This window comes from Cuculus canorus, chromosome 18, assembly GCF_017976375.1.
Source record: "Cuculus canorus isolate bCucCan1 chromosome 18, bCucCan1.pri, whole genome shotgun sequence".
Taxonomy (NCBI): Eukaryota; Metazoa; Chordata; class Aves; order Cuculiformes; family Cuculidae; genus Cuculus; species Cuculus canorus.
In genome coordinates this window covers 114087-139980 of record NC_071418.1, presented here as the reverse complement: position 1 = coordinate 139980, position 25894 = coordinate 114087, and the positions used below count along the sequence as shown (strand labels likewise).

Here is a 25894-nt window from a genome sequence, read left to right as displayed (position 1 = left end):
TTGCTGTCTGACTTCAGAAGATGAGCCTTAAATTCCTTAAAAAAGCTGCAAGCAGGGGCAAGCTGTGGGCTCTGCATGCTGTGGAACCAGTTCACCCACAGAGCCAAGCAGCAAAAGCTGCACGAGGGTGAGCGGGTGCATTTGGAGTTCAGCCCAATTCATGGCAACTTGGGCATAAACCCGAAATATCTGGAAAGTGTGGATGGGGCTGGCCAGACTGGGCAGCATGGGGATGTCAGGTGCGGATCCCCCAGGATACTCCCATCCTGTGCAAGGGGGCTGCTGGGCCAGAGGCCAGTGCAGGATGCAGGAGGGCTTGGGGGCACTATGAGCAGTGGGTGCTGGGGAGAGCAGAACTGCAGGTGCTGGGGGAGTAATGCTCCATCCCAGCAACTTTTGATTATGAGCAACACTAACAGGCAGGAATGTGCAAACATCCAAAGATCGGAGCTGTGCTGCGGCAAGGCAGCTGTGGCAGCTCCAGCCCTTGGGAATGCAACAGACGAAGACAGGAGCCCTGCACCCTACAGAGAGGGTTGGGGGAGGAGTGTCCCATCTGCACTGGCCTCATTGGAGCTGCAGCCCCTAGCAGACACCATGGCCTCGCCAGGTGGCTCCTTGCCAGCCTTGGAGTCACCCAGCACATTCCTGACAGCAGGACAGGGCTGGCTGAAGCTGTGCATGGCCTCCCCATTCCTGTCATGTGGTGGGAATGCATGCCCGACACCTAGCCGCGTGGCAAACACTGCCCTTTCTTCCCCAGCAACGTGGCATAGAGAGATGATTGTTGCCCTGTGCCTGCCCCCCAGCTCACAAATAAAGTGGCCAGTATTTCCTCTGTCCCTAGGACCAACACTCCTGGTGCGCACAAAAACATCCCACCCATCCCAAATCCAGCTGGGAATCTCAGCTCCTGCTCTGGAGAGGAAGGGTTCATCTGTGTGCTGGGTAGCACCTCAGTCTGTGCCAGCTCCTTGGTGGCCCAAGGGGGTTGGCTGGAGGAAGGGGGGGGTCTCTGCCCTGTTCCCCCCACTCCGGCCGCATGCTAAGTAAACAGTGCCAAGGGGAACCTTGTTAATCCTGTTCATTCATTTACAAAAAGTTATTTAGAGCTGGCTATGTTGGCAGTTACCAGAACACAGGGGAGGTTTTCCCAGTAGGACCTTAATTCCCTTCGCAAATAAAGCTGGATGGAGGGAGAGCACAGCTTGTGTCTGCTATGGATGGGGCTTAAGGGCACTTTCAGAGCCAGCCTCTTAGGGATTGATCCCCACAAACCCTCTTCCTGCAAGGAACAGAGGGTTGATGAAGGATTTCCCATTAGGTGATTGCTTGGGTTTTGTTTCAGTGCAATTACTGCTGTGCTGCATCCCTTTCCCTGGAGCAGTCAGTGCTGCATGGGAATGACTGGAAAGCTGCAGGAGCCCAAACACTAGCCCTTGTCCCCCAGGGACCCAGTTTCCCAGGAGCACTGCGCATCCCTACACCACATCGTGATGATCTGGACCCAGGTCAGGATCAAAGCGAAGTTGGTGGGGCTTAGAGACGTTACCAGGGAGGCAAAGTCCTTTGGTGCCTTTGGTTCCTGTCTCATCCCATCAAGTTCACGGCCGTGGTAACAGCCTGGGCACATGCCTGGGTACATCCCGTGCCCTGTCTGTGCATACTTACATCTCCGTCCAAGGGCTCTCCCCTCTTAACCATACCTGGAAGGGAAAGCTGGGGACTCCTCAGCCAGCTCAGAGCTCCCGTTTTTTCTGACTGAAGATTAATCACCTTTTCTGTCCATGTGACTCAAGGGGAGACAGAATAGCCTGCATTTGGGGAGAAGGAGAGGGCAGTGCCACCAGTGATGGTGTTCACACACGTTCTCGCAGCCCAGGTCACACCGCAGGGGCACACAGCCTGGGATAGCCCTTCAGCTCATAATGAATGTTTTGTAATTTTGTGTTAATCCTGGCTCCTCTTTACTCCAATCTCTCTCCTCTCCCACATCAAATGCAAAGCCCTTTTGGAGGCTCCTGCCTGTATTAATCTCATTTTGCCCTTGCCACCTCATGCTGTGTGCCTTGCAGGCAGCTCCTGCAGCTCAGGAGCACTGCTGCCCCTTCATGTCCCCACTGTCCCTTCTATGCAGGAGCAGGATTAACCCTGCCAGCAGGAGGCAGGGACAGGCATAATTCGTTTTTTGCAATAAAATTACTATTTTTTTAAGGGAGGACTGTTCCTGGAGTGAGCAGTGTTGAGGCACAACGCAAGGGACAGAAAGTCCCTGCTTTGAGAACTACTATTAATTGAATTTATCCGAATCTTTCAAGGTCACACCTTCGTCACCTTAAAGAAAGCCAAGAGAAATGTGGATTTGCGGGACATCTGAGTCTTTCCAGTGACTTAGAACCTAGCCCTGAACAGGCAAAGCCAAGCCCCTCTCTGCCTCAGTTTACTCTCCTGCAAATCAAGTTGATTCTCTTTTCTGCAGTGTTTTGGGTGACCAACGCCCTGAACACCTCGTGCTCGGAGAGAAGTGAGTGTCACGTCCCTGCGAGCAGGAGCCACTTCCTCATGCCTGTGGCACTGAAAGCTCCAGTTGCTGAACAACGAGCTGTGACGTTTTTTGAACACTGCATCCTCCAACACCCCAAAGGTGCCGGGCTCCAATCTGATCCCATGTCACGGGTTTCAGAGCACTCGAACCAACTTTGCTTGGTAAATGCTGCAAAAGGGACTCATTAGCTCTTTTGCTAGTGCACCAAAGCCCCAGCTGTAAATTGTACTGAGGATGCAATCCTTGTTCAGCTGTGCTGGCTGTGCCTCCTGAGCCCATGCTGATAGTAAGTGCATTCACCTGGATGAAAATCCCTTCTCTGGGGCAGAAAAGGGGGCTTTTTCTCCCCATTCCATCTCATGGAGAGGGAAACAAAGGTCAACTCAGCATTCCTCCACAGCCACTGCTGAGTCACCACATCCGCTTTTCATCCGTTGTGGCAGTTTTGGCATGGAAAGTGATTTCTCCTGGGCCTGTGGGGATTCTGTGGCTGGCGGTTTGTAAGGCGGGAAGAGTAGCACGGCCACGGTGCTCTGGCGGGAAGGTGGCGGGACCAGGATTGTGTCAGAGCTGCTGTTCTGGCAGCTGCACCCACTGCTGAGAAACAGCCAGCAATGAGCTGGGGAGTTATTTACAGCCTAGAGACCCCAGGCATGCTTTGTGCCCTTTTGCACTGTATTTTAACACACATTCCAACTGCAGTGTTTCTACTCTTTCTTTTTCATTTTACCAAAAATTACCCCTGATGGTTTGACTCTTTGCAAGCCAAGCCAAGTTTTTTTTTTTCTGCTGCCTCCTCTCGGACGCCACGTTGCACCTCATGTTCGTACAGACCGTCAGTTTTCACACGACTTATTGGCAGACTGAACTTTCTGTACGTTCATTCACTCTTTGCCACCACGCCTGGCCGCGAGACCTGGGCTCAGTGCCTGCATCCTCTATCCCAGCCGCCCCTGGCTCAGTCACCCCACGAGGGAGCCTTTCCACTGGCTTGTCAGGCAATACAAAGTACTCTTCAGGGGAGCACATGCAATTGTTCCCCAGCCTCAGCGAGAAGAGAGCTCCTGGCCCTTGCTGACCTGTGAATGAGGGGGCGAGAGCACGGATTAGTATAAGAACATAGACAGCTTTTCTGTACAGGTTAGAAATTCCTCCCCGATCACACCAGCTCGCTACATGCGCCCCGCCCAGTATGGCGCCGCTCCCAGCACGGCCGCCACTCCCAGCATGGCCGCCACGTGAAGCAACGCGCACACGCCATGCTCCGGCTGAGGCCCCGCCTCAGGGCCGCGCACGCCGCTCCCAATATGGCGTCGCGGCGCTGACGGGGCTGGTGGGGTTGGTTGGGCGTTCGTGATGATCCCCACCGAGGAGGCGTCGGCCCGCAGGAGGGAGATCGAGGGCAAGCTCAAGCAGGTAGGGACGGCCAGGGGGCCACGGCGGCACCGGTGAGGCCGGGGTCCGGGGACCACGGAACTCCCCGCCAGCCCGGGGCTCCTCAGGGCCCGGCGTGGACCCAGGGCGGAGGCCCCGCGCACCACTGCGGGCCGGCGGCTCCCGGGGCCCCGTGCACCGCTGCGGGTCGGCGGCTCTCCCAACTACGTGCGGTGCCCGCTGAGCCCGGGCTGCGAGGCCGTGCTGGGACGGGAAACGCGCGCTCGGGGCCCTGCGCCTCATGAGAAAGGTGCTGGTTGCGTTGTGACTCGAATGGGCTAAGGCTGGGCTTGGGAAACAGGAGGGAAATGCGTATTCCATTAAGACCTCTCTCGCTGTGTTTTGTGTCTCTCCCTTGGGCCACGTGCTCTGGTGTTTATTTCGAGGTGGTGTGTTAAAACGTGGCCTCAGTATCAGATCGAGCGTGCTTTGCTGCAGTGTTTACCAGGACATGTAAAAACCTACATGTGATGTTTAGCAACTCAAATGCCTAGCGTTCAGAATTTGAGATGTACTTTTTCATTTTACAGGAAGAAGAAACTCTCTCGTTTATCAAAGAGAGCCTTGAGAAGAGTGACCAGCTTACAAAGAACATGGTAAACAGGTCCCTGAAGTTCAGCCCTGACACTGGGCTTGGATTTACTTTTTCTTAGGATAATCTGTTTTCAAGGCTGTCCTTGTGCCCGTCTGAGGAATGCAGAGTAATAAAACACTTGCTCTGCATCTGTTTTACACTTCACTGTCTGGGCAAAGGGGAAGACCAATCAGTGTTTCCACCCTAAGGGGCAGTGGGGGCTCAGATGAGGCGAGCCAGCTCGCCTGTCTCTTTACAGTCAACACTCTTGGGAATATACTCCAGACTAGTTTGTGCAACAGCATTGTGCTGTTGTTTGATTTGGAGTCTATTTTGGCAGTAGAAAGTAATTGTTGTGCTCCAATTGCTCATAATCTCTCAGCTAGCATACTACCTCCAGCTTTGGGTCAGTGCTTAAAGAAAGCATTAAGGCAGCCTTTGTGAACTCGCTAAGGTTTTCTGCCTTTCAGAAGCAATATCACAGTCCCTTTTAAAAAGCTGATCTTGTGCCTTCATGTTATGCATCACACGTTTGGGTCTTAGTGGTTATCGAGCAAAGCAGCTGCCACTTTTGTTGCTATTTTTACCTCCAGGCAGTTCCTGCGGATTTGTTTCCTGCTGTCAAATAGTTTTGTTCTTCCATAGTGCTGTCTTGGAATATTATTTTCATGGTTTGTAAACATGTAATTCAAGATTTGCCCATCTCTGTATGGCAGGTGGTCTGTTTCGTGATTATTAGTAGAAACTGGGACATAGAGGGATTAAAGAGCCCAAAAAGAGAAGCTGGGACACAAGGATCTCTGACTGCCCTACTCTATCTACTGCCCTACCGCGTGGATCGATGCAGAAGGGTGCTCTCATCTCTCTGTTTCTCTCTTGGCATGTAGGTTTCTATCCTCTCCTCCTTTGAAAGTCGTTTGATGAAGCTGGAGAACTCTATCATCCCTGTCCATAAACAGACAGAGAACCTGCAGCGCTTACAGGAGAATGTCGAGAAGACCCTGTCCTGCTTGGATCACGTCATCAGTTACTACCACGTGGCTAAGGACACAGAGAAGATCATAAAGGAAGGGTGAGTTGGGCAGCTAGACCTTGCTAGGGCGCTTCATCCTATTGAACTTTTGGGACAGAGATAGGGAAGCTGACTGCACACGCTCATTGTAATGCTCCTTGTGCCCTTCCTATGCTCTTGCCGCACCATCAGTCCACAGTAAAGCTGACTGACTTGACCTTCAGCAATCCCCAGAGGGCAAAGTCTACCCACGCTCTGCACTGGTGTGTCTTCCAAATTCTGCAGACATGCTGCTGTATGAGGCTCATAAGCATTGATGGCTTGTCTTCTTCCCTCCATCCTTTCCCAAAAATTGTTCCTGCCCTGCTGATGTCACTGCATCCAGGGTGAAAGAGAACTGTTCCGGAGCCTGTTTTCAGTCTCTGGGTTGAGATGCATAGCTTTCTCTGCCTTTCCATCGGGGTCTGACTGGGAGAGGAAGGCAAGGCTGTGAATTGCGTGCTGCTCAGTCATCAGTACTTCTGCATATGCTGCGTTGATTCAATGTTCTGATATAGTGTTGAGTGGAGGCAAAATGCGGTCCCATGTTCTTCTCCTACTTGAAGAAAAGGGAATTGAAATTTTCCTTGTTAGTTCTATCCTGAGTTTGGTCTGGTGTTTTCTTGATATCTTCTTTCTTTGCTTCTTGTTGCACTGCTTTTTGTTTTTGGTTTAATTTCCAGCCCCACTGGGAGGTTGGAGGAATACTTGAATTGCATGGACAAAATCCAGAAGGCTGTGGAATACTTCCAGGACAATAACCCAGATAGCCCAGAGCTGAACCGTGTGGTAGGTCATGGGTCTGGAACTTGGTGTGGGTGAGAGAGGGACCTGCTGCTTGCCCTCTTCTGTGAGACACTGGTGTGTTTGCTGCCTGGTGGAGGAGGTGTTTGGGTACAGCCAAAGAAACTGTTGTTTTGGCTTCTGTTTAAGTCTATGATTGGCAGCATTTCTGCTTGTGGCATTTCGCTCTCTTTATGCATTGTGCCAGTAGGACTTCCAAATGGATATCTTGCACATGTGGTGGAGTTGATTGAACCTTCTCCTGAGTAGCTCTTCTCAGTCCTTCAGCTGCATGAGCAGAATGGGAGATCTGATTAAATCGCACTTGAAGACTGAACAACTCCCAATTATTTAATTATTTTTAAAAGTCTCTTAGTTACAGACATTGGAGTTGAAGCATGAGGTACTTGACAGTGGTGAAAAACGCTGCAGAAAGTATGTACTCATGCAGAAATACTTGTGAGTGACTGATAGCGGAAGCCCTGTGTTGCTTCTCTCCTGCTGTTTTGTGCTAGAAATCCCTCTTTGAAAGGGGCAAGGAGTCGCTGGAATCAGAGTTTCGCAGCTTGATGACACGACACACCAAACCAGTCCCACCTATCCTCATCCTAGACCTGATCAGTGGGGATGATGAAATGGAGACGCAGGAGGAGATGTCTCTGGAGCACCTCCCAGAGAGTGTCCTGCATGATATCATCTGCATTTCTGGCTGGCTTGTGGAAAACGGCAGAAATCAAGGTTGGTAATGCTATGTGTTGTTCCCTTGTAGTTCTCTATCAGGAGAGTGCTGTGTAACTGCTTACCGCGTGTGGTTAAGAGCAGAAGTCGGGTTGTGTGTAGCACTGCAGAGTTTGGCTAGTGGGTTGCACCCATTCAACCATGAAGCCTCTGCTCAGGCACTGTGTAGCTCACAAACTGTGGGTCACACTGCTGTTGGTGGCTTGTAGCGCTGGCAGGGCTGGTGTCTGCCTTATTGGTTCCTTTTAGGTGAGGAGTTCAGTCTCCTTCCATCACTATAAGATCCTGCTTTTTGTGCGTTTGCACAAAAAGGTTTGTGAGGGTGACGTGATGGTTTGCTGGTTGAACAGAATGATTTCCTGGTGGATACGATGAGAGAAAGAGCTGTGATAAATAAAGCACAAGTTATCTTAATGCATAGTCTGTCCTATAGCAGAAATTCATTTAACTTCCATCTGCAATGCCTTCTGATGGAACTGCAACTGTCTAGTGCTTGGGTATTACAAATGCACAGGATTCTAGTCAGTTATTCCCCTTTGAGAACTGTTTATATACAGAACTTATTGTATTAAGTGTGACCAAGGGTTGAGGGGAAAGCAGCAGAGATGTTCTGCAGCGTCTAAATCTGCCTGCAGCTTTATACTCTCATACTAACTTTTCCTGTGGGAGCAAATGACTGTGGGCTTGTTGGGGAAAACCTGCGCTTTCGCATACACACAACTGTGGGAGTTGCCCCCCACGTCAGTGACTGACTTCCGTGTGAGGATTACTGTGCTTACCAAGTGTGACAAACATCTTTAATGGCTTCTCAAGAATTTTTCTGTGATCAAAGGCGACTCAGGCATGTATGGCATACTTTGTTAGTCAGTTTGTGCTCTGCTTTCAAATGAGGAATACCTCATTTAGTTCTTGAGTACCCTCAATCCTGAGAAGTGTGTAAAGCCTCTCGTGCTAGAAACTGAACACTTGAATTCACAACGTCTTCCACAAACGTCTCCTGTCAGTTCCACAACCGCTGTCCTCTTGGCAGTGGTGCACAGGCTTAATGTTGCATGTGGTGGGAGGACTGGAAGGAATATGGCACGGGAAGAAAGGAGAAGTTTTCGAAGAAAATAGGAGAGGCTCTGGGAGGAAAAGACACCAACTTGGGGTCCCACATCAATGCTAGTAAGACCTCTTGAGGCACAGAGTGTTTCTGGAAAAGTTTTTGTTTCACCAAATAGTGCTCTGTTTGCTTATAGTTTTGTTTCTACCTTGTCTCCTTAGATTTTATGACTGTTTACTTCCAAATCCGCTCTGTCCAGCTCGACCGCTCCATCAAGGGGCTGAAAGACCATTTCCGCAAGAACAGCTCCTCCAGTGGGGTGCCATATTCCCCTGCCATTCAGAACAAAAGGAAGGACACCCCCACCAAAAAGCCAATGAAGAGACCAGGTGAGCCCCTGAAGCGGAGGATCACTGTGCTGTGTATGTTCTTACCCGAGCATCAAACACTTTTCTGCAGGCCTTCTCACTGCTGAGGGAGCCTCTGTGTCTGAAATGTGCTTTTAAGGCAGGAGCAGGGGTGAGGTTTTGGAGATAGGCACCTCTCCTCTGCCCTGGATTCAGCATTGAGACTACAGACATTTTCTGTCTCTTTGTCAAGTCATAAGGTCTGTTCTCTGGATGATGTGAGGGGAGGAGGGGGGTCCTGTGTACAGACAGAGAGAAGACTATTGGCTTAACAAAGGAGATAAGTAAGAGACCTGAACAGGCTATAAAAGGATATGGTCTATGAACACTTGTCCTTGGCCTTGCAATATCGACAGTGCCATGGCAAAATAGAAAACTTGGCTCTGATAAACCCCATCACTTTGATCGTTAGTTATGAATAAGTTGTTATTGTACTAGGAAACCAGGAACCCAACAGGAGTTGAGCTGGGGACTAGGTAGTTGCCTACAGAAATGAGATCAAAAGCTGTCTGAATTTTGGAAGGCTGTTAGAGCTTTTTGCCTCAGCTTGTTTTTGGAAGAGCTACGAATGTTGCTGGTGGATTATTCCACCTCTCCTCCTTGTAATGGAGTTTTGCTGCATTTTCTACAGCGAGCTCTGGCATACCAGAGCTGGAGTTCCTGTCTCTAAAACGTGCCATCTAGTAGGAGCGCAGCCAGAAGGAGGGCCAGCAAAAGCTAGCTTGTACCTCCCATAGCAGCACAGTGACAGGGTCCCTCCGTGTGTCACAGCACCTGCTGTTTCCTCTACAATAATGATGAAAGTCAGAAAAGTTCATATTTCTGTTGGTTTGCCTGGCAAATACTCTCCTACTCTAGCATTTCTTCTTGTGTTGTCGAAATAGTCTTACTGGGTTCAGGAAAATAGTAAGAAGTGTGGGTAGAGACTGAGAGTGGATGGGATGGGATGGGCAAAGGAAAGAAAAGAAATACCCATTTTAATTATGTCATGTTTATTTTTATAATCCTGATGTGAATGCAGTCCTCATTCCAGGTAATGTGCGTCTGTTTGTGTGTGTGCTGGCCCTGGTGCTCACTCTCTTCACTTCTGTGTGCGGAGACGCTTTGCTGGGCCTCGTCTTGCTAAAGCAGAGGGTGTGCCTGGGATATTTGGAGAGGGAGGGCTGCCTAGAACCGGCCATGACATCCAGTGATCACCCTCCTAGTCTTTAAAAATCCATCTTTGCCTTGCTGCTATGCCCTGGAGCTGTTCCTGAGAGCTGATGTGCAAGTTGCAGTTGGTGAATGCAATCAGTCCGTGGACTTCAGTGGATTTTCCCCTGCCAGCAGAGGAGAACTGACAGGAGATGTCTCACCTGACACTTGGCTTTCCTCTGGAGTTTGGCAGGTAGTTATTTGCTTAAGAGTTTTTTCCCAGTGTTGAGAGACCTGTAGAGGACGATATCTTCCAGCTCAGAAATAGCTGTGCTGCAGATTGCAGAAAACTAGTGTTAAAATGACTCCTAAGTATGACAGCAGTCATTTGTGTTCAGCTCCTGAGCAGTGGCTCCTGCCCAACAGCTCGATTACAATAGATAAAAAATATTTTTGTGCGGTTCAGTAGCTCTCTACTCCGGGAGGATGCAAGGCGGGGATCTGTAGTTCCGCCATGGGGAACTCGGGTTGTGAATGCTTCAGATTTGGTCCACAGTTCTTTGCTATCACCTGACACTGAAAAGATCCCTTGGTTTTGATTTCTGTGCAGTCAGCGTGATCAGTGAACCTTTCTGAAGTTTAGCCTGCTGAACAGTGACATCTCCCCTGTACTCAAACAGTCAGAGATGGAGGGGACTTTTTTTTTCCGCATGAGTAGATTAAAAAAGGCTAGTTTTTTTCTAATGAGTCTCAGATCTTGGGTGGTCACAGAGAGAGTACAGAAAGAAGCCTATGCGTTTAAAGGCATAGGCATTTGTTCCCTACAAGCCAGGTTCTTCTAAAATGCATGCATTTGGATGTCCAAAATTACATGTACCATCTGTAGATTTGCCAGGAGTTTTTTGTCCTGTTTTTGCCCAGTTTAGTTTGAGTTTGAGATAGGTCATGTAGAAGGCACAGAGCATGGTCTGAGTGGTCTTAGAGAGCTGACAGTTTGTGAATGGAAGGGCATTTCAAATGATCTATATTGGGGTATTGTTAATCTCAGGAAAAAATAGTGGCTAATTTGTCTCTGTGAACAAGGGCAGACAACCAGACTGTAGCTTTTGACTGTAGCTCTTGAGGGACAGAGGCTGTTAAGCCTCCATACAGCAGTCGTCTCTTATGGCTCCTAAATTGTACTTAAGTAAAATTAAAAATGGAGGGGAAAAAAAATACGAATCTTTGAGAAGAGATTCACCATTTTTTCTGCAGTTCCATCAGCTTTCAAGGACAGCTCCTGAGGTGGAGGTCTCACACCCTCTTCACACCGGCACAGCGACCCCCTTCATAGCAATATTCATCTGGTGGTGGTTGATTCACCAGGTTTCAGCCTTTGTTCAGCTATGGACAAAGGCATTTTTTTCTGTGCTATTGCTTCAGTAAGTGAAATCAAGTTTTGCCGATTTGAGTTTGAGATAAGACATTTTTCTCATGGTTCAATGAGTGAGATATTTCCTTAGTCCTTAAGGAAGAATATCCCGGTGCACACCCCAATGCACACTTTAACCTGTTGCAAGGGATGAATAACAAACTAAATCTGATGTACTACAAGCTGCTTAGCCACAAAGCAAAGCACAAGAGAAGCTACAGCTAAAGGGAAGGTGAGGTATTAGGGATAGGGTAACGAGGCAGAGATATCTGCCTCTCCCCAGGTACTACGCCAGATTGTGGAGAATATATTCCATATCCATGTATTGTTCCAGGGGGTTTACAGCTCTCCATTATTGTTTCATTTGTTGGTGTACCCTGTACTGTCTTCTGTTGTTACAGCATGCGATTGGAAACCTGACTGCTGAAGATACTTGTAAAGCAGAGTCATCTCCTCGTAACCGAAACTTGCCAAGTCAGGGTGAACTGCCAAAGCCATCTGTGGGCTGTTTTTGTCATAGTATGCTGTTTGAAATGTCAGCAGTCTATCTCAGAGGGCAAGCGTATTTAGATTCCCAAATCATCTGGCTGCAAACAAGTGCACGTATAATACAAAGGCGGTCACTTGTTTGTGATGCCAGGGAAGAAGGGCCAGAAGATGCTGATTGGGGGGCCCAGCCTGGCTGCCTACAAGCAAAAGCCAGTTTTGTACAGGCCCCTGCAGCTGGTGCTTAGGAAAAGAGGATGTGTTTTCCTTCTGCCTTGTTAGAAAACTGCCTAATGGAATAGGCAGGAGAACAGTGTGGAACTGGAAAATTGTGCCTTGTGTATGCCCCAAAGCCACTTTATTTAGCAATGGGGCCACAAGAACAAAAGAACAGGTGTTTTTTGACAGTTGGGGTCTCTTTTCAAGCTATAGGGGAGCTCTTTTCCACTTGACTTAAGGCTCCAGTTTACCTAGCCTGGAGGCAGGTTCTGGAGTCTTTGTGTGCCCAGATAAAAAGACTGTTCCTGCTTCCCATATTGATCACTGCCCAGCCTGAATGTGATGTTTTCATTAGCAGCTGAAACACTATCCCATTTGGTTTGCAAGCTACCTAATGGGGAAAACACTCATGGAACAAAAGTATTTGGCTTCCACTAGAATCCATTAAGGCCTAATTACAATGCTAACTAAGATGGATACAGCTGCACCGAAGTGATGCCTGTGAAGCTGAGTCTCTGTGTGTCAGTGTAAACACAGGTAATTGTGCTTATGCAAATAGGGAGGGTTTTGGCTCTCAAAGGAGAAGAAACTGTCAGGAACAGGCTGTAGAGACCTGCACTGCATGCCTGTGAGTGAGATCCTATTGACAGCAGCAGCAGCAGTTGTACTGTCTGCTTGGTTTTCACACCCACTGACCCTCTTTTTTATTCTTTGTTAATTTTTCCCCCCTGGTGCTTGAAAGCAAGTTGGAAAGCTGAGAGAACTGGTAGAAGAACAATACCAGAGCTGCAAAACCTCTGGAGTTTGCTGTAGCCCTGCTTACTTAGAGGAACTTGCTGTGGTGCCCAAGCTCTTAAGGTTTCTGAAGGTAGCTAAGAGTAAAGTGTTGGATGTGAGGAGAAAGCTTGGAAAAAGTGGCAAGTTGATCACATGGCAGCAGCTAGGAGCAAATGCATAAACATGGCGAGGGTGTAAGTCTTCCCACTTCCCCAGTATGGGGCTAGAGGCAAGAGAAGTTTCCTGCTAGAATATGTTCTATGGATGTGATTTTTTTGTTTTGTGATTGTTTTGTTGAGAACACTCTGAGGTGATAGAAGAAACGTGTTGCCAGTGAAACATTACACATCAAGAACCATATTCTGTTGTTTTGTAAGTAGCCCAGGTTAAGGCAGCTTGGTTATTCAGTGGGAGCTTGTCTCTCCCCATTAGATGCACTGTCTGGGGGACTTCAAGTTTCCTTGCCCTGCTGTGTATCCCTTTGTGGGATGAAGCTGTCCTGCACCACAGGATAGTGTTCCAATGCAGCATGTACTTGGGCTTCCCCTCAGGATAGCGAGCCTCAGCATTTGGACAGCCAACACTCATTTCCAGGCTGCACTGTGGCTCACAGTTAGTGGTGGAAGTAGGGATTTTTTGCATGTTTGAAGCATTTATTACTTTAAAACGGAAGAACAATTCTTAATTTTGGCAGCAGCATTTTTATTTCTTGGATCCTTCTTCATTTACTCAGCACTGCTCTGTTTCATCTGAGTCTGCTATAGAAACTCCTTCTGCCTTCCCAAAACTTTGTCCCCTGTTGTGCAGGCAACAGTAAAGCTCTGCTGGGAGAGGGTGTCCGTGTGCTTGTGATAATTGTAGCTTGTTGCATGACGACTAACCTTTTAATGTGGAAACAGTGCTTAGTTCTCAGTTGTCACATTAATGCTTTGTTTTGTGCTTTCAAGCCGTATATCCAGCATTTGGCTTTTGTTCAGTTCTGTCTGGGTTTTGTGTATGTTAAGTATAAATCTTTTAACCCAGTGTTATTTTTTTTCCATGGTTTTAATTGATTTGCAGCTCCTTAGAAGTGTCTTGGGGATTAGGGTGATTAATGTGAGTTAGACATGGGTGGGCAGCATCCATTATTAAATGATTCCTGTGATGGGAATTGCTGCTGCAATTGCTCTCTTGAGCCCAGAGGTTGTCACACTTTCATCACTTCCTCTAACACTAGGGATCATTCCTTGTCTTGGCTGTGGGCTCCTGATGGGTCTATGTTGAGCATGCTCAGAAAATACTCTTTGAAAGGCACCTCTTTCTGAGCAGCTGCAGTTGTGGCTCTAGGGGGCAGGCATCATGTTGTCCGTACTGCAAATCCCTGCTTCCACAGTTGAGGAAAAGCAAATGTGTGCTTGGATGCAGAGTACTGGCTTAAATAAACTCATTACAGGGAAGGGTGCTTTGTTGCTTCCCTTCTCAGATCATGTTTTGTCATCTGGCCGTACCACCTCACCAAACTGATTTGAGCCTCCCCTGGTTTTGTAACCCTGGCTGGAATTCATACCCCTACCCTCAAAGCTAGGAAGTGGTCTGCAAGCACACTCAGACATGAGTTTCGGGTTCACAGTCCTGTGCTGAGCATGCTCATGGGTGCCCAGCATCCTCTTGCTGGGCCCAGGTGACTTACTGGTGGAGGGATGGTGTTCTGGGTTTGTTTTCTTTCACTCATTTTCTAGGTCTTGTCTCTTCTCTCTGGCTCTGGTGACAGGCACGATCCGTAAGGCTCAGAACCTTCTGAAACAGTACTCTCAGCATGGTCTAGATGGGAAAAAGGGGGCCTCTAACCTCATTCCTATGGAAGGTAATCACAGCTCTAGCTATTTCACCCTTGACTTTCTCTGTGTATCAGCCTTGCTTTTCCATGTGGGACTTCCATTAGCCTAGTGCTTGGTGGACAGCATTGGATAAGCACAGCTGTCCTTAGGGAACCAAGGAGATGCTGGAGCGCCAAATTATTTTTCTGAATTTAGTGTCTGAATTTCAAAGTAAACATGAGTGCTGATGGAGAGGAATGTTATCTTAAAGCAGGTGACCCACCATAGCCACCTGGCCGATGGAAGCCCTCCTCTGATGACATCTGCTTGTGGTGTTTCTGTTCTATTTTCTTTTTGCCTGGACTTTGAGACATTTCCTAGTGACCTTTCCAAACCTGATGCAAGTGCCAGACTACAGCTAGCTCAGTGCATCATGCCTGTATATCTTTTCTGGGGAAACCCACCCAAGCGGTTGTCTTCTATATTCTCCTCTGCTCATAGAAGTCGTACCAGGTAACGGAAGAGGTCACTTGCATCAAAGCATCTATAAGACCTTTCTGCCTCCTGCTGTGTGTGCATCCAAAGTAGATCTCTTTGGCACCTACACTGTAGTCTACTAAATCCCAGATGGCACCTAACATCACCTATTTTGGGGAAAAAAAAATTAGTATGTTGAGCAGGAGATGGACTTCAAGTTTGGATTTGTAATGGCTGTGGGTACAAATTATTGGACTTCTGGTGCCTGCTAACCCATTCAGAACTTATGGAGGAGGTTCAAGGGACTTCTGTGGCCTGACAGATGACTTAACTCACGCTTCTCATCAGGTTTTGAAGGGTTGCTACTGCTACTGCTACATCCCTACTTGCTACAGGGATTTGGTCAGGTAGCATTCCTGGGACTGTGTAGGGAAAAAAGTGTCCATCAGATCAAATAAGCCAAGCTTGAATCAGCTTCCAGCCAGTGTGAGCATCCATGCTGTAACCACCTTGGATAAATTGCGCCTTCTGTTTGTGCCGGCTGACATCTCACTAGGTCATGAGCATGATTTACGAGTTAAACACCTTTCCGATACCCTGAGCGACAAGCATTGGCCGGCTGCTGGTAAGTACCATGTTGTCACTTCATAATGAGCTGGCTAACAACCCTTCTTTTCAGCATGTTTTGCTATGGTTTTGTAGCCAGTGGCTGTTCATCTATGCGGTCAGTCCTGGAGCATGGGCCTTCTCTGGCTGAGAAGCTCTGGCTCTTCTCAGTAGAACTCATTCCTACTAATCACACACCCCCAAGCCCTCAAACAGGGAAGCTCAATTTTGTCCAACCAAAGACTGGTGGCCACTGTGCTGAGGGGCACTTTCCAGCAGTAGGTGCTGACTTGTTCGGTGTTGAAGTGAAGCAAACAGCGAAGGGATCACATGCAGTGTGCAACACAGTGCCACTGTGCCACTCTACACCATAGGCATTGCATTTTTGTATCCTCTGATGACCATAATATTTAAAAGATGAACCTGAAGGACGTACCAGCATAGGGAAGAATTGGTTATTTCTCTGTTAAAAGTTGCAGAGGTTGCTGGAAGGAGGAGAGCGGCAGCAGCCCATAGTTTAGAAAAAGCCTCTCTGTAATCTTACTGTCTTAAGTAGTGGTTACTGCAGGGGTCTGAGTCGTGCAGGATGGTGTGAGTCTCTTTGCTGATACATGCAGTGAGTGGTTGGCATGAGTTGATGTGGGCCCTTGTATCATACTGGCATTCCTCATGCGTGCTTCATAGGTTCTTTGCTGGATCTTTGTCTGAGACCTTATATGCTAGGGATCGAATGTTAGCATTTGTATGCAGCAGTGTGTGGCAGATAGCTTACCTTGCTGTGCTGACATTCCTGCTTCATAGGATTTAAATGTTCATCTGCCTGTTTTTTATCTTCTGTTTCTGCCTGTGGGAAGAGGCTCGTTCCAGGACAGTCTTGGTTTCCCAGAAATGTTGATGCAAAATGGCAGTTCTTCATCTACATGACGAATGGGGATAAGGAATTCTAAAAATATAAGCAGAGATGTTGAATAATTCACCTCAGACCTTCCTGAGTTTAGTACTCTGTGTTCAAACCCTTGATTAAATTTAGTCTGTAACCCAGAAGAGCTCCAAATTTGCCTTCTGTCATGAGGCTGGAAAGAGCTGGTGTCCTGATGTGCCTATTTCCTGAACTGCAGATGGCTTTGTATGCCTCGTGCAGGATATGCACAAGCCCCAGGGCAAGTTTGGTGAGAAGATGACTTTGTTCCCAGGCAAAGATGGGTTCAAAAACAGAACCACCTTTTCCAGGAGAACCTTGTGCTCCTTGTGTAAACCAAGGCTTTGGAGTGAACAGAGCAGCTCACTGCTGTGAAATCTGTTGTTTCTTAAAGCCACCTTGCCCTTACAGGGAGAGATGACGTCTTTGACATTGAGATTGATGCGTACATTCACTGCATTAGTGCCTTTGTCAAACTGGCCCAGAGTGAGTACCAGCTCCTGACAGAAGTCGTCCCAGAGCACCATCAGAAGAAGACCTTTGATTCTCTCATCCAGGTCAGTTGAGCCTCTCTGCTTGGCTTTTCTTGTAAAGGATACACACAAAGTCTTTTTCCTGTCCTTGTCATTGTGAGAATGTGGATTCCACCACCTGCTGCTGGTGCCCATGAGCACCAGCACTGCTAGGGCTGTCTTCCAGATCCTGTGCAGGGAACTGAGGCCTGCATACGCCCTGTAGAACATGTGATTGGAGTCATGCACTGGATACTGCAAGCAACCCATCACCTAAATTGGCATCCTTAACGTGTATCTGGCACTGAGTCCCTTGTGCTACCTGGGCAAAAGTCATGCTGCTTCGTCTTCACTCTGGTTTTGTTGCAGGAGTCATTAGATAATTTGATCATGGAGGGGGATAACATTGTCTCAGCTGCCCGGAAAGCCATCATCCGTCACGACTATTCGGCTGTGCTCACGATCTTTCCCATCCTTAAGCATCTCAAGCAGATGAAGCCAGAATTTGACCAGGTCTTGCAGGTAAGCATGATGGGATTGGAGAGGGTCGTGTAGGTTGGGTTGTCTGGAGTTTTTTGAAAGGTTGGTCACAGTGGCTTTGAACAAAGTCATGCAGCTGCCGTTCTCCAGCATCATTCCAGTTCCACGGACTAGTAGTGATACAAATGCAGCTTCCTCCTTTCTCCGGTGAACCAGAAACTCTGCATCTCTCAAGCAGTTCTTTTCAGTTCAAGCCGTGACCCAGTGATGGACTGTCTAAATTATTCTGCTGTGTACATGGCCTCTGAGGTGTTTCATGTCTGCTGCTGAGCTTAGTTTAAACTGTAGTCACTGATGTCTGGAAGATGGGCTGCTCTGAGGAGAGCCTGCTTGGGCTGTGCCACAAGGTTCTCTAGGTATCAAATAAGGCATTCTGGTTTATCAAGGCTCCTTCCCATCTGCTTCCAGCTGGTGACTGTGATGTACCAACCTCCTGATCACTGTTAGAGTCACAACGTCTTTCCTTCCTGGCTGGCTGAAGAATGCAGGATTTCATGCATTGTTGATGGTGCTGTGTATTCTCCTGGCATGTGGGGTACTGAGAGTGAGCTAGGATGGGGGATCGTGAAGGGTAGCTCCTGAATGAAAGTTCAGATACTGTTTGTTTTCCCTCTCTGATCTGTTATGGGACTATTCCAGGGAACTGCAGCAGGCACCAAGAACAAACTGCCAAGTCTGATCACTTCCATGGAGACCACTGGTGCGAAGGCACTAGAAGAGTTTGCAGACAACATTAAGGTATGATGTTCTCAATGTTCTCTCTAGCAACACCAGCAGGTTTGGAAGAGGGGATTTCTGAGCAGCAACCCCAGTTTAGCTTTCTGCTTTCCATGAGACCACAGTTTCTGACTAAAGCAGGTCTGTGCTTGCTGGATTGCTTTGGATGGTCAGCTGCAAATACCAAATGCTTGGTGCTGATTTCAAATACAGGAGGCCTCTGCCTAAGACCTTTAACAGTCATACGGCAAATAACTTGACATGCTTCCAGCCCCCAGCAAATATTGAGTCAATCTCAGAATTTAAACGTATTTTAAAAAGAAAGGAAAATTTGCTGGTTTGAAAAGCTATAGAGGGCTTGAGTTAAACTATGTCTGTGTAGGGTGGGCTTGGTGAATGCACTGCCCGATAGGTGAGCTGGACTTCTGATGATGGTCACATGCTGAAAAAAACCCTGTGGTCCTGAGCTGCCAGTGCATATGAGCTGTGGTTTCTGATCACTAGGAGATGGTACTGAGAGCCAAATCTGAGGGTGTTGAAAGAGACTAGATAAACAAGGCTGCAGCTCACTTGCAGCAGCAGTTGTTGTATAGATGTCTACCATTTCCTTACATGCTTGCCTTACATCTTTCTATTTCCTCTTAGAATGATCCAGACAAGGAATATAACATGCCAAAAGATGGGACAGTTCATGAACTCACCAGCAACGTATGTCATGATGTTTTGAATCATCCTTTGTCAAAAACACCCTCTGAAGTGGTTTTAGAGTGGTAGGGAAATCTTTTAAGTTAAGCTGTCTTGGTATTGGAATGGCAATTAACTGGATTCCACAGAGACGTTAGTGAGTTACTCTTGCTAAACTGTGATTGACTATGTGGGTAAAATCCAGCTGCTCAAAGGAGTGTGGTGATTTGTTTCTTGAAGGCTTGTAAGCGTGGAAGGCCAAGGAGTCCTTCATGATCCTTAGTAGCAGACCATAAGAGAAGCAGTGCTGGTTGCTCATAACTTCTTTCCCTTGCTTCCAGGCCATCCTTTTCCTACAGCAATTGTTGGATTTTCAGGAGACGGCAGGTGCTATGCTAGCATCTCAAGGTACATGCATGGGGCTTGTTTGGGCATGCAGTTCCTTCCCCAAAGTGGATGCCTTCCCTAAAAAGATCAAGCCTCAGCACTCACTGTGAGCTTATTCTCCTCCTGTCCTTCACCCTGTGGTTTGTCTTGTCTTCCTGTCTGCTATGAAGTTGGTTATCTGGAGAACTCCAAGAGATGCAGAGAGTTTCCCTGCTGGCCTTGCACACTTGCTCGTATCAGGTGCTTTTGGAATGGTGTTTATTGCTGGTATGCTGTGTGGTCACTGGGCACCCACACAGGGCAGAGCTCTTCTCACTTCAAGTGACTCTGATTACTGAATGTTGGTCAAGTTGTGGCCTCTGTCCTGCCACGGACCTGACATTGCCCTAGACAGCACCATCAGGTCAGAGGTGATTGTCAGTGGACTTCAAGGGAGAGGAACTGCTTCTGCAAATGGAGGTATCTACTTTGGGGTGGTGAATGGCTTCCGAGGGTGCCTCTGTCATGACAGCTTCCAGTTGCTAGCTCAGGTCTGGAGTTGGGTGTGGTAACTCCTGGAGTGATCCCAGCTGCTGGGAAATACATGCAGTTTTTCTGTGATGTTTGCCTCAAGTGGTAGCAAAAGCAGAGCTAATAAGTTAAATGCAGTGATACCACTGCATGCAGGGATGCTAAAGGGCAGAGTGAAGGAGGGATGGCTCTGCTCAGGTTCTTGGGAACATTATATGGGCTGGGCAATTCACTTCAAGGACCAGTAAATTGCTGCTGGCATGAGGGGAAGCTTTCCTTTGCCTTGAAAGTGCGTCTGAACTGGTTTGGAATGAAGTGTGTTGTTAAGTACAAACAATGACAGTACAAACAATGTCTCTAGCGGGGGAAGGAGGTTAGACTGCCTTTCCTCCGTGATCTTCACTCCATTTGTGGACTTGGAGGGACTCCTGCCTGCTCTCCTTTGTAGCTGTCTGTGGCTGCTCTGTGTTAATATCTGCTTTGTTCTCAGAGGGATGGTGGTCTCTAACCTGTCTTTTTGCACTTTGTGTTTCTTTCTCTCTTCCCTACCTTTTTCTCTGCTTTGCCTAATCTCTGTAGTTCTTGGGGACACATACAATATTCCTTTAGATCCCAGAGGTAAGCAGACTTACCACATGTACCTGTTTATATTGCCTTGGACTCTGGTCATGTATGTTAATTTTTTATCCTCTAGGAACGGTAAATAAGTTAACACATAATTGAAAAGGGAAAAAGAGGAGGGTGAGTAACTCTTGCCAGTGGGCTGGAGAGAATAGGGAGGGCTTGTCACCAGCAGACAATGAGGGAGGCCTCATGAGATGAAACTGGCTGAAGACGCTCTCTTGGCACTGAATCTCTTTGGCACGAGTAGCAAATTGGCCCAGATGATATCATGCTTTATCCCATATGTGCTTCGCTCCTTATTGTCCGACTCCCAGCAACAACAGCCTCGAGGCCTTTCCCATGGGGTGCTTATGAACTTGGACCACCCGAGCTAGCCCCACATGCCAAACTCTCTGGTGGGGGGAGGATGAGATAGCTACCCTATGTGTCCTGTGGGACCCATGCCCACAAGCCCTTGAGGGCAGAAAGCCACCTGTTATGCATAGGGCAGCGGAATGTATGCGAGCCTGGAGTCATTGCTTGTAAGGGCAGGCTCCCTTGCTGGCACAATCCCTCCTACAGAGCCAAGCAGGCCCTATCAGCAACCATGGGAATGGCTGAAACTTCCCAGAGCCCTTCTGCTTGTTTCAGTTACTGTTGTGTGCCTGCTGTTAACAGCTCCAGCTCATTTATTCTCTTGACTGCCGATTTCTAGTACTTACAAACATTTTTCAAGTGGTGTGGGAAGGATGGACAGCATGTGCCTAATGACTCTATATCTGGTCAAGAGGATGGCCTCTGAGAACTGGAAAGTAAAGGAGAGGTTTCTGCTGGGTTGCTCAGCTCTTGGTGTAGATACAAGGACTGAGGGGTGCAGAGTTTTTTCTATCCACACCCTAGATAAGCTACTAACAGTCAGCACTCAGACAGGGAGCTAATTTCACCGACGACGGGAGCTCTGCACTAATTCCATAGCATCAGGGATGAGGCATGTTTGAATAGATTCAGGCTGACCACACCACACCCTTCCCCATGGCATGTTAACTGGCCTAAGACTCTCTTCTTTTCAGAGACCAGCTCTTCAGCAAGTAGTTACAGTTCAGAATTCAGCAGGCGGCTGCTGAGCACCTACATCTGTGAGTACTCTGCACATCTTCCCATTTCTGCCGCATTGGCTGCCCTTCACTTGGTTCATACCTGGGTGAAGAGCATGGGCAGTCTCTTACTCCAGAAGATCTTTCCATGTTTGAGCTGGAGTCTGATGGGAGGAATGGATAAAGGGTCAAACTGGGAGCTTCAGAATGTTACGGTTAGACAGGATAAGGCACAGTGCAGCAACTCACTGCGCTGCAGAGCTTTCATCATCTGTTACCTCGAACCATTCTCAGCTAGTGCTTTGCCCCTTCAGTCCCAGAGGGTTTCCCAGCTGCCAAAGGGGATCTGTAAAATCTTGATCCTGCATTTTACAGTAAGAGAGCGAGATGAGTTTACAGTACTGCGCTGTGATGGTCTCTTACAATGGGGATCAGGTCCGCTGGCTTCTTTGGCGTCTGAGCCTGTGTCATGGTGAGGCCAAGTCTGATTGCCCATGCTCGTCCTGGGACTTATTCTGAACACAGGATTCAACTGTATTCCTAGCTGCAACACAGGAGCTGGTTCACAGGGAGGTATTGGTGACTTTCTGAGGAAAGATCTGTCTGAGGCTTGTAGGATTGCCAAGAATGTGTGATTGTACCCTTGTCTGTACCTGCAGCTGGGGCTGAGCTGTTTGTTTTGCTGAGGGCCCACAGCAGCAGTACAGAGCGCTCAATTTGGATTGTGAGCAATGAGAAGTTTCAGTGCAAAACTTTGTCCTCTGTTTTTCCCTCTTTAAGGCAAAGTGCTGGGCAACTTGCAGCTCAACCTTCTTAGTAAATCCAAGGTTTATGAAGACCCAGCTTTGAGTGCCATTTTTCTGCACAACAACTACAACTACATTCTGAAATCCCTGGAAAAGTAAGTGTGTATCTGGGAAAATATACCTGAAATTCCAACTGAGCACTGTTTTGGAGCTGGGTTCTGTATCAAATGCATTTACTTGATCACTTGTCTCACTTCTGCTCTTTTTTCCGTTCTTGAAACTGCCCTTTTGAAACCTTTGCACTATTGTAAACGTGACATTACACAAGAGTAGTCAGGCGGTAGAGAATCCTTTGATCTTGGGAGGACTTGAGGACTTTGGAGTAGTTTCTGTCTCACAATCTGTGCATTTCAAGGTCCTGTTTATTGTAAAGAGCAGAAAAGACCTTGTTGATATGGGCTTTAAATGTTGCCATCCTGCTAGCAGCTCCAACAGCAGCTGGCTCATGTGCTTCCTCAGGTTTTCTGTTCTCTTCCAGGTCTGAACTAATCCAGTTGGTAGCTGTGACACAGAAGACAGCTGAGAGGTCTTACCGGGAGCTCATTGAACAGCAGATCCAGACTTATCAGCGCAGGTCAGGTGCTCTTCCCTTATTTTTTTCAGTTTGAGAGCTACTTGGGAGCCAATGCTGCTGGAGCAGTGGGAGAAATTACCCTAAACCAGAAACTTACCTAAAACCAAAGCCAAGTACTTTTGTTTCCAAGTTACTAATATAACTTGGGAAGGGGTCACTGTGGAAAGTTTTGGGGTGTTTACTGTGTGGGGTGGCCTTTGGGTCATGGGTGGAGACACAAATGTTCTGGTGGGATGAGCATAACCCATTCTCTTTGCATCATTCCTGTTTCTTTTCAAATGCAGTTGGTTGAAGGTGACAGATTACATCTTGGAGAGAAACCTGCCTGTCTTTCAACCAGGAGTGAAGGTGAGAGGATGGGCAAGGCTGTTTTTTAGATGATAGGAATTGTCGGAAACATCTTTTCCCTGTCATCTTAAAAAATTGCCAGAAACCTGCTTTATATCTCATGCCAGTATTGCTCTGCAGCATGAATACTGTGGCTGGGACAGGATGGAGTGCAGCACTGCCTTCTATTCTCCCCTGCCCCGGATTCATGCAAGTCTTTTAATCTTTGCCTCCATTCTTTTGTTCACATGAGCAAATGCCTCTGTTTTGGGTTTGCTAAACCCTGACACCTTCCCTTAGAAGGGACTGGAAGCGTAAAGGAGTCTATTTTTATGTCTGTTCTGGCTGATAATTAATGCTCATTAAACCTACTTCAGATGAAAGCCAGTTGCTGAATGCAGGATTGCTGCTCACTGCAGCTTTCTCTCCTCCCTCCTCTAGGAGAGGGAATTCAAGCCACGTAGGTAGGATATTGCTTAGGTTGTATGGGGAGTTGTGGGCAAACAATGATGTTGGAAATTTATTTATGGAGATTAAATAAAATCCTTTCCCTCCTGGTTGCAGCTCAAGGATAAGGAGAGGCAGATGATAAAGGAGCGCTTTAAGGTGAGGAGGTGTTAGATGGCGTAAAAACATCTCATAGTTGAATGGGACAGACAGACCAAAGATCTGCCCAAGGAGACTTGTCTGTTGGTGAGCAGTGGAGGGGGAGGACATCAGACTCGTTATAGAGACATGAATGCAGGCAGGACAATGACTGCGTTTTACTTTGGACAGGGTTTTAATGATGGACTGGAGGAGCTCTGTAAGATCCAGAAGGCTTGGGCAATCCCAGACATGGAGCAACGGGACAAAATCCGCCGGGCACAGAAAATGATTGTGAAAGAGACCTATGGTACCTTCTTGAACAGGTGATGGTGTCTTGTAACATTGTCCTCTTCTTTGGATTTACTGAGATCTTTGGGGACCAGAGTAGCCTGAGCTGCCCTGTCTTAGCTTCTCTACTTTGTGCACTGAAACATTCCCAAGCTGAACTCTCATAGCTGTGAACATCTGTTGTCACCCTGATTCCTTGGTCAGGGTGAGTGCAGATATTCTAGGTAGCACAAAACTCTGGGCTCTTCATGTAAAACTCAAAAGACCAGTTGTAAACAGATCCTGTAACCCTACAAAATACCGTGTCAAATTGAAGTGGGAGGTGCTGGAGTGTAGCTGCTTTGTGATGGATGAGGGGGCCAGTGAGTCTCAGCCGTGTTCCAGTCATTTGACATCCAGGGGATGTCTTCCTCTGCAGATATGGCAATGTGCCCTTCACCAAGAACCCCGAGAAGTACATCAAATACCAGGTGGACCAGGTGGGGGAGATGATTGAGAAGCTGTTTGACACATCAGCGTAAATCTCTAGCTGTCGTGTGCTCTCCAGTTGCCAAGTACCAGTCAGCACTCCCTCACCAACCTTTGGGACTCTCTTCCCTTTTCTGCTGCCCCATTGTGGTGGGCAGGGTGTTGTATTTATCAGATTTATAAACCTGTGGAAATGCTACGTCCTGGCTGTCTTTACCTTCTTCCATGGATCTGGAGCAAAGGCTGCTGTGTGTGATCTTACGTTTGCCCATGTTCAGGCCTGGGTATAAATTCTAATGCTTTGATGTGCAACAGACATGGTGAGTGTGTAAAAAAAAAACAAAAAAAAAAAACAAACCAAAAACAAAACCACAAAAACCCAAACAAAACAAAACAACCCACCTAGGAGCAGGAGGCTGTAACCTCCAAATGGTGCTACCTGCTTCCTTGATGGGTTTTGGTAATCTCAGTTCTGCAGAATCCTAAAGGATTTTCCCATTGTTGCTTCCAACTGCTACTTAGTTCAGTGATGATGTGGCAGTTGTGCAATACAGTGCTGCCTGGCCATGGTGGTGCCTGGCAGGCCTGCTGTCCAATTATGCACAAGGGGTGTTTAACCCCAGAGTTTCATGTGCTGTCCCAGTAGTGGCTCCCTGTCCTGTGTCAGGCAACGCTGGACACAGTGATAGCAGGCTGGAGTTGTGACAGAGCAGGGACAACCAGAGGGAGCTCCATGGCATCCCAACAGCATGCTACTTCTCATTGACCTGAGGCAGAACATTTGTAGAAGTGCTTTCTGCATACTGATCACTGCATACTGATTTCTGAAGAGCACCTTCTTCCCATCCCTGTTTTTCTTTGTCTCCTGTGTTGTTAAATCTGATACATCCTTTTTCCTGCAAGCAGTCAAGTAATTAATTTTAACCCACGGGCATCCCATGAGAAGCGAGTGCCGTTCTCCCCCATGCCTTGGAGTGATACTTGCTATGGGAGCTGGGCTCTGCCATCTTCACACCATGGCCTTTCAGAGCTTTGGAGCACTTATGTGTTTCTGTGGTCTCTGAGCAGGCGTCTCCTGCTCGTGCCTTGCTCACTCCTCCTGCTTGCTCTATTTATGTGGTCTTGTGCATTGTTTGCCCAGGGTAACACTTGAAATACAGGGTTTCCATAGCACTAGGAGCACTCACAATAGCTGCTACTTTACAATTTGGACCAAATCCATAATTCACCGAAGCCCGTGTTTACTGGAGTGAATGTATGCTGGTGTCTAATAAACCCAGTAGAGGAAGAGCTGTTGTGATTGTGTCACTTTCTGGGGCACCGCAAATGGAGCCCGGGGAGGTGGAGAGGATGAGGCAGACCTCAGCATGGCATGGGGCTGAGAGCAGATGGTA

At 47.8% G+C, this 25894-nt stretch overlaps 1 protein-coding gene across 17 annotated transcripts; it reads left to right on the top strand.

The window, feature by feature from the left end:
- Positions 1-3806: 3806 nt before the first annotated feature.
- EXOC7 (exocyst complex component 7) lies at positions 3807-24699 on the top strand. 17 transcript variants are annotated; one of them, XM_009563973.2, is made up of 22 exons: positions 3807-3961; positions 4510-4575; positions 5441-5625; positions 6288-6393; positions 6903-7125; positions 8392-8559; positions 9599-9610; positions 14355-14447; positions 15434-15502; positions 16814-16959; positions 17284-17436; positions 18094-18192; positions 18817-18879; positions 19197-19263; positions 20332-20370; positions 21426-21491; positions 22230-22350; positions 22734-22829; positions 23114-23177; positions 23721-23762; positions 23934-24067; positions 24451-24699. In XM_009563973.2, exons 1-22 carry the CDS (start codon positions 3902-3904, stop codon positions 24551-24553), a joined length of 2175 nt encoding a protein of 724 aa, XP_009562268.1. In that variant the 5' UTR covers positions 3807-3901; the 3' UTR covers positions 24554-24699. The 17 variants fall into 17 exon arrangements, with proteins under 17 accessions (XP_009562268.1, XP_053939464.1, XP_053939465.1 ...); XM_054083489.1 differs by having other exon boundaries at positions 9587-9610; XM_054083490.1 differs by lacking the exon at positions 9599-9610.
- The last annotated feature ends 1195 nt before the right edge of the window (positions 24700-25894 follow it).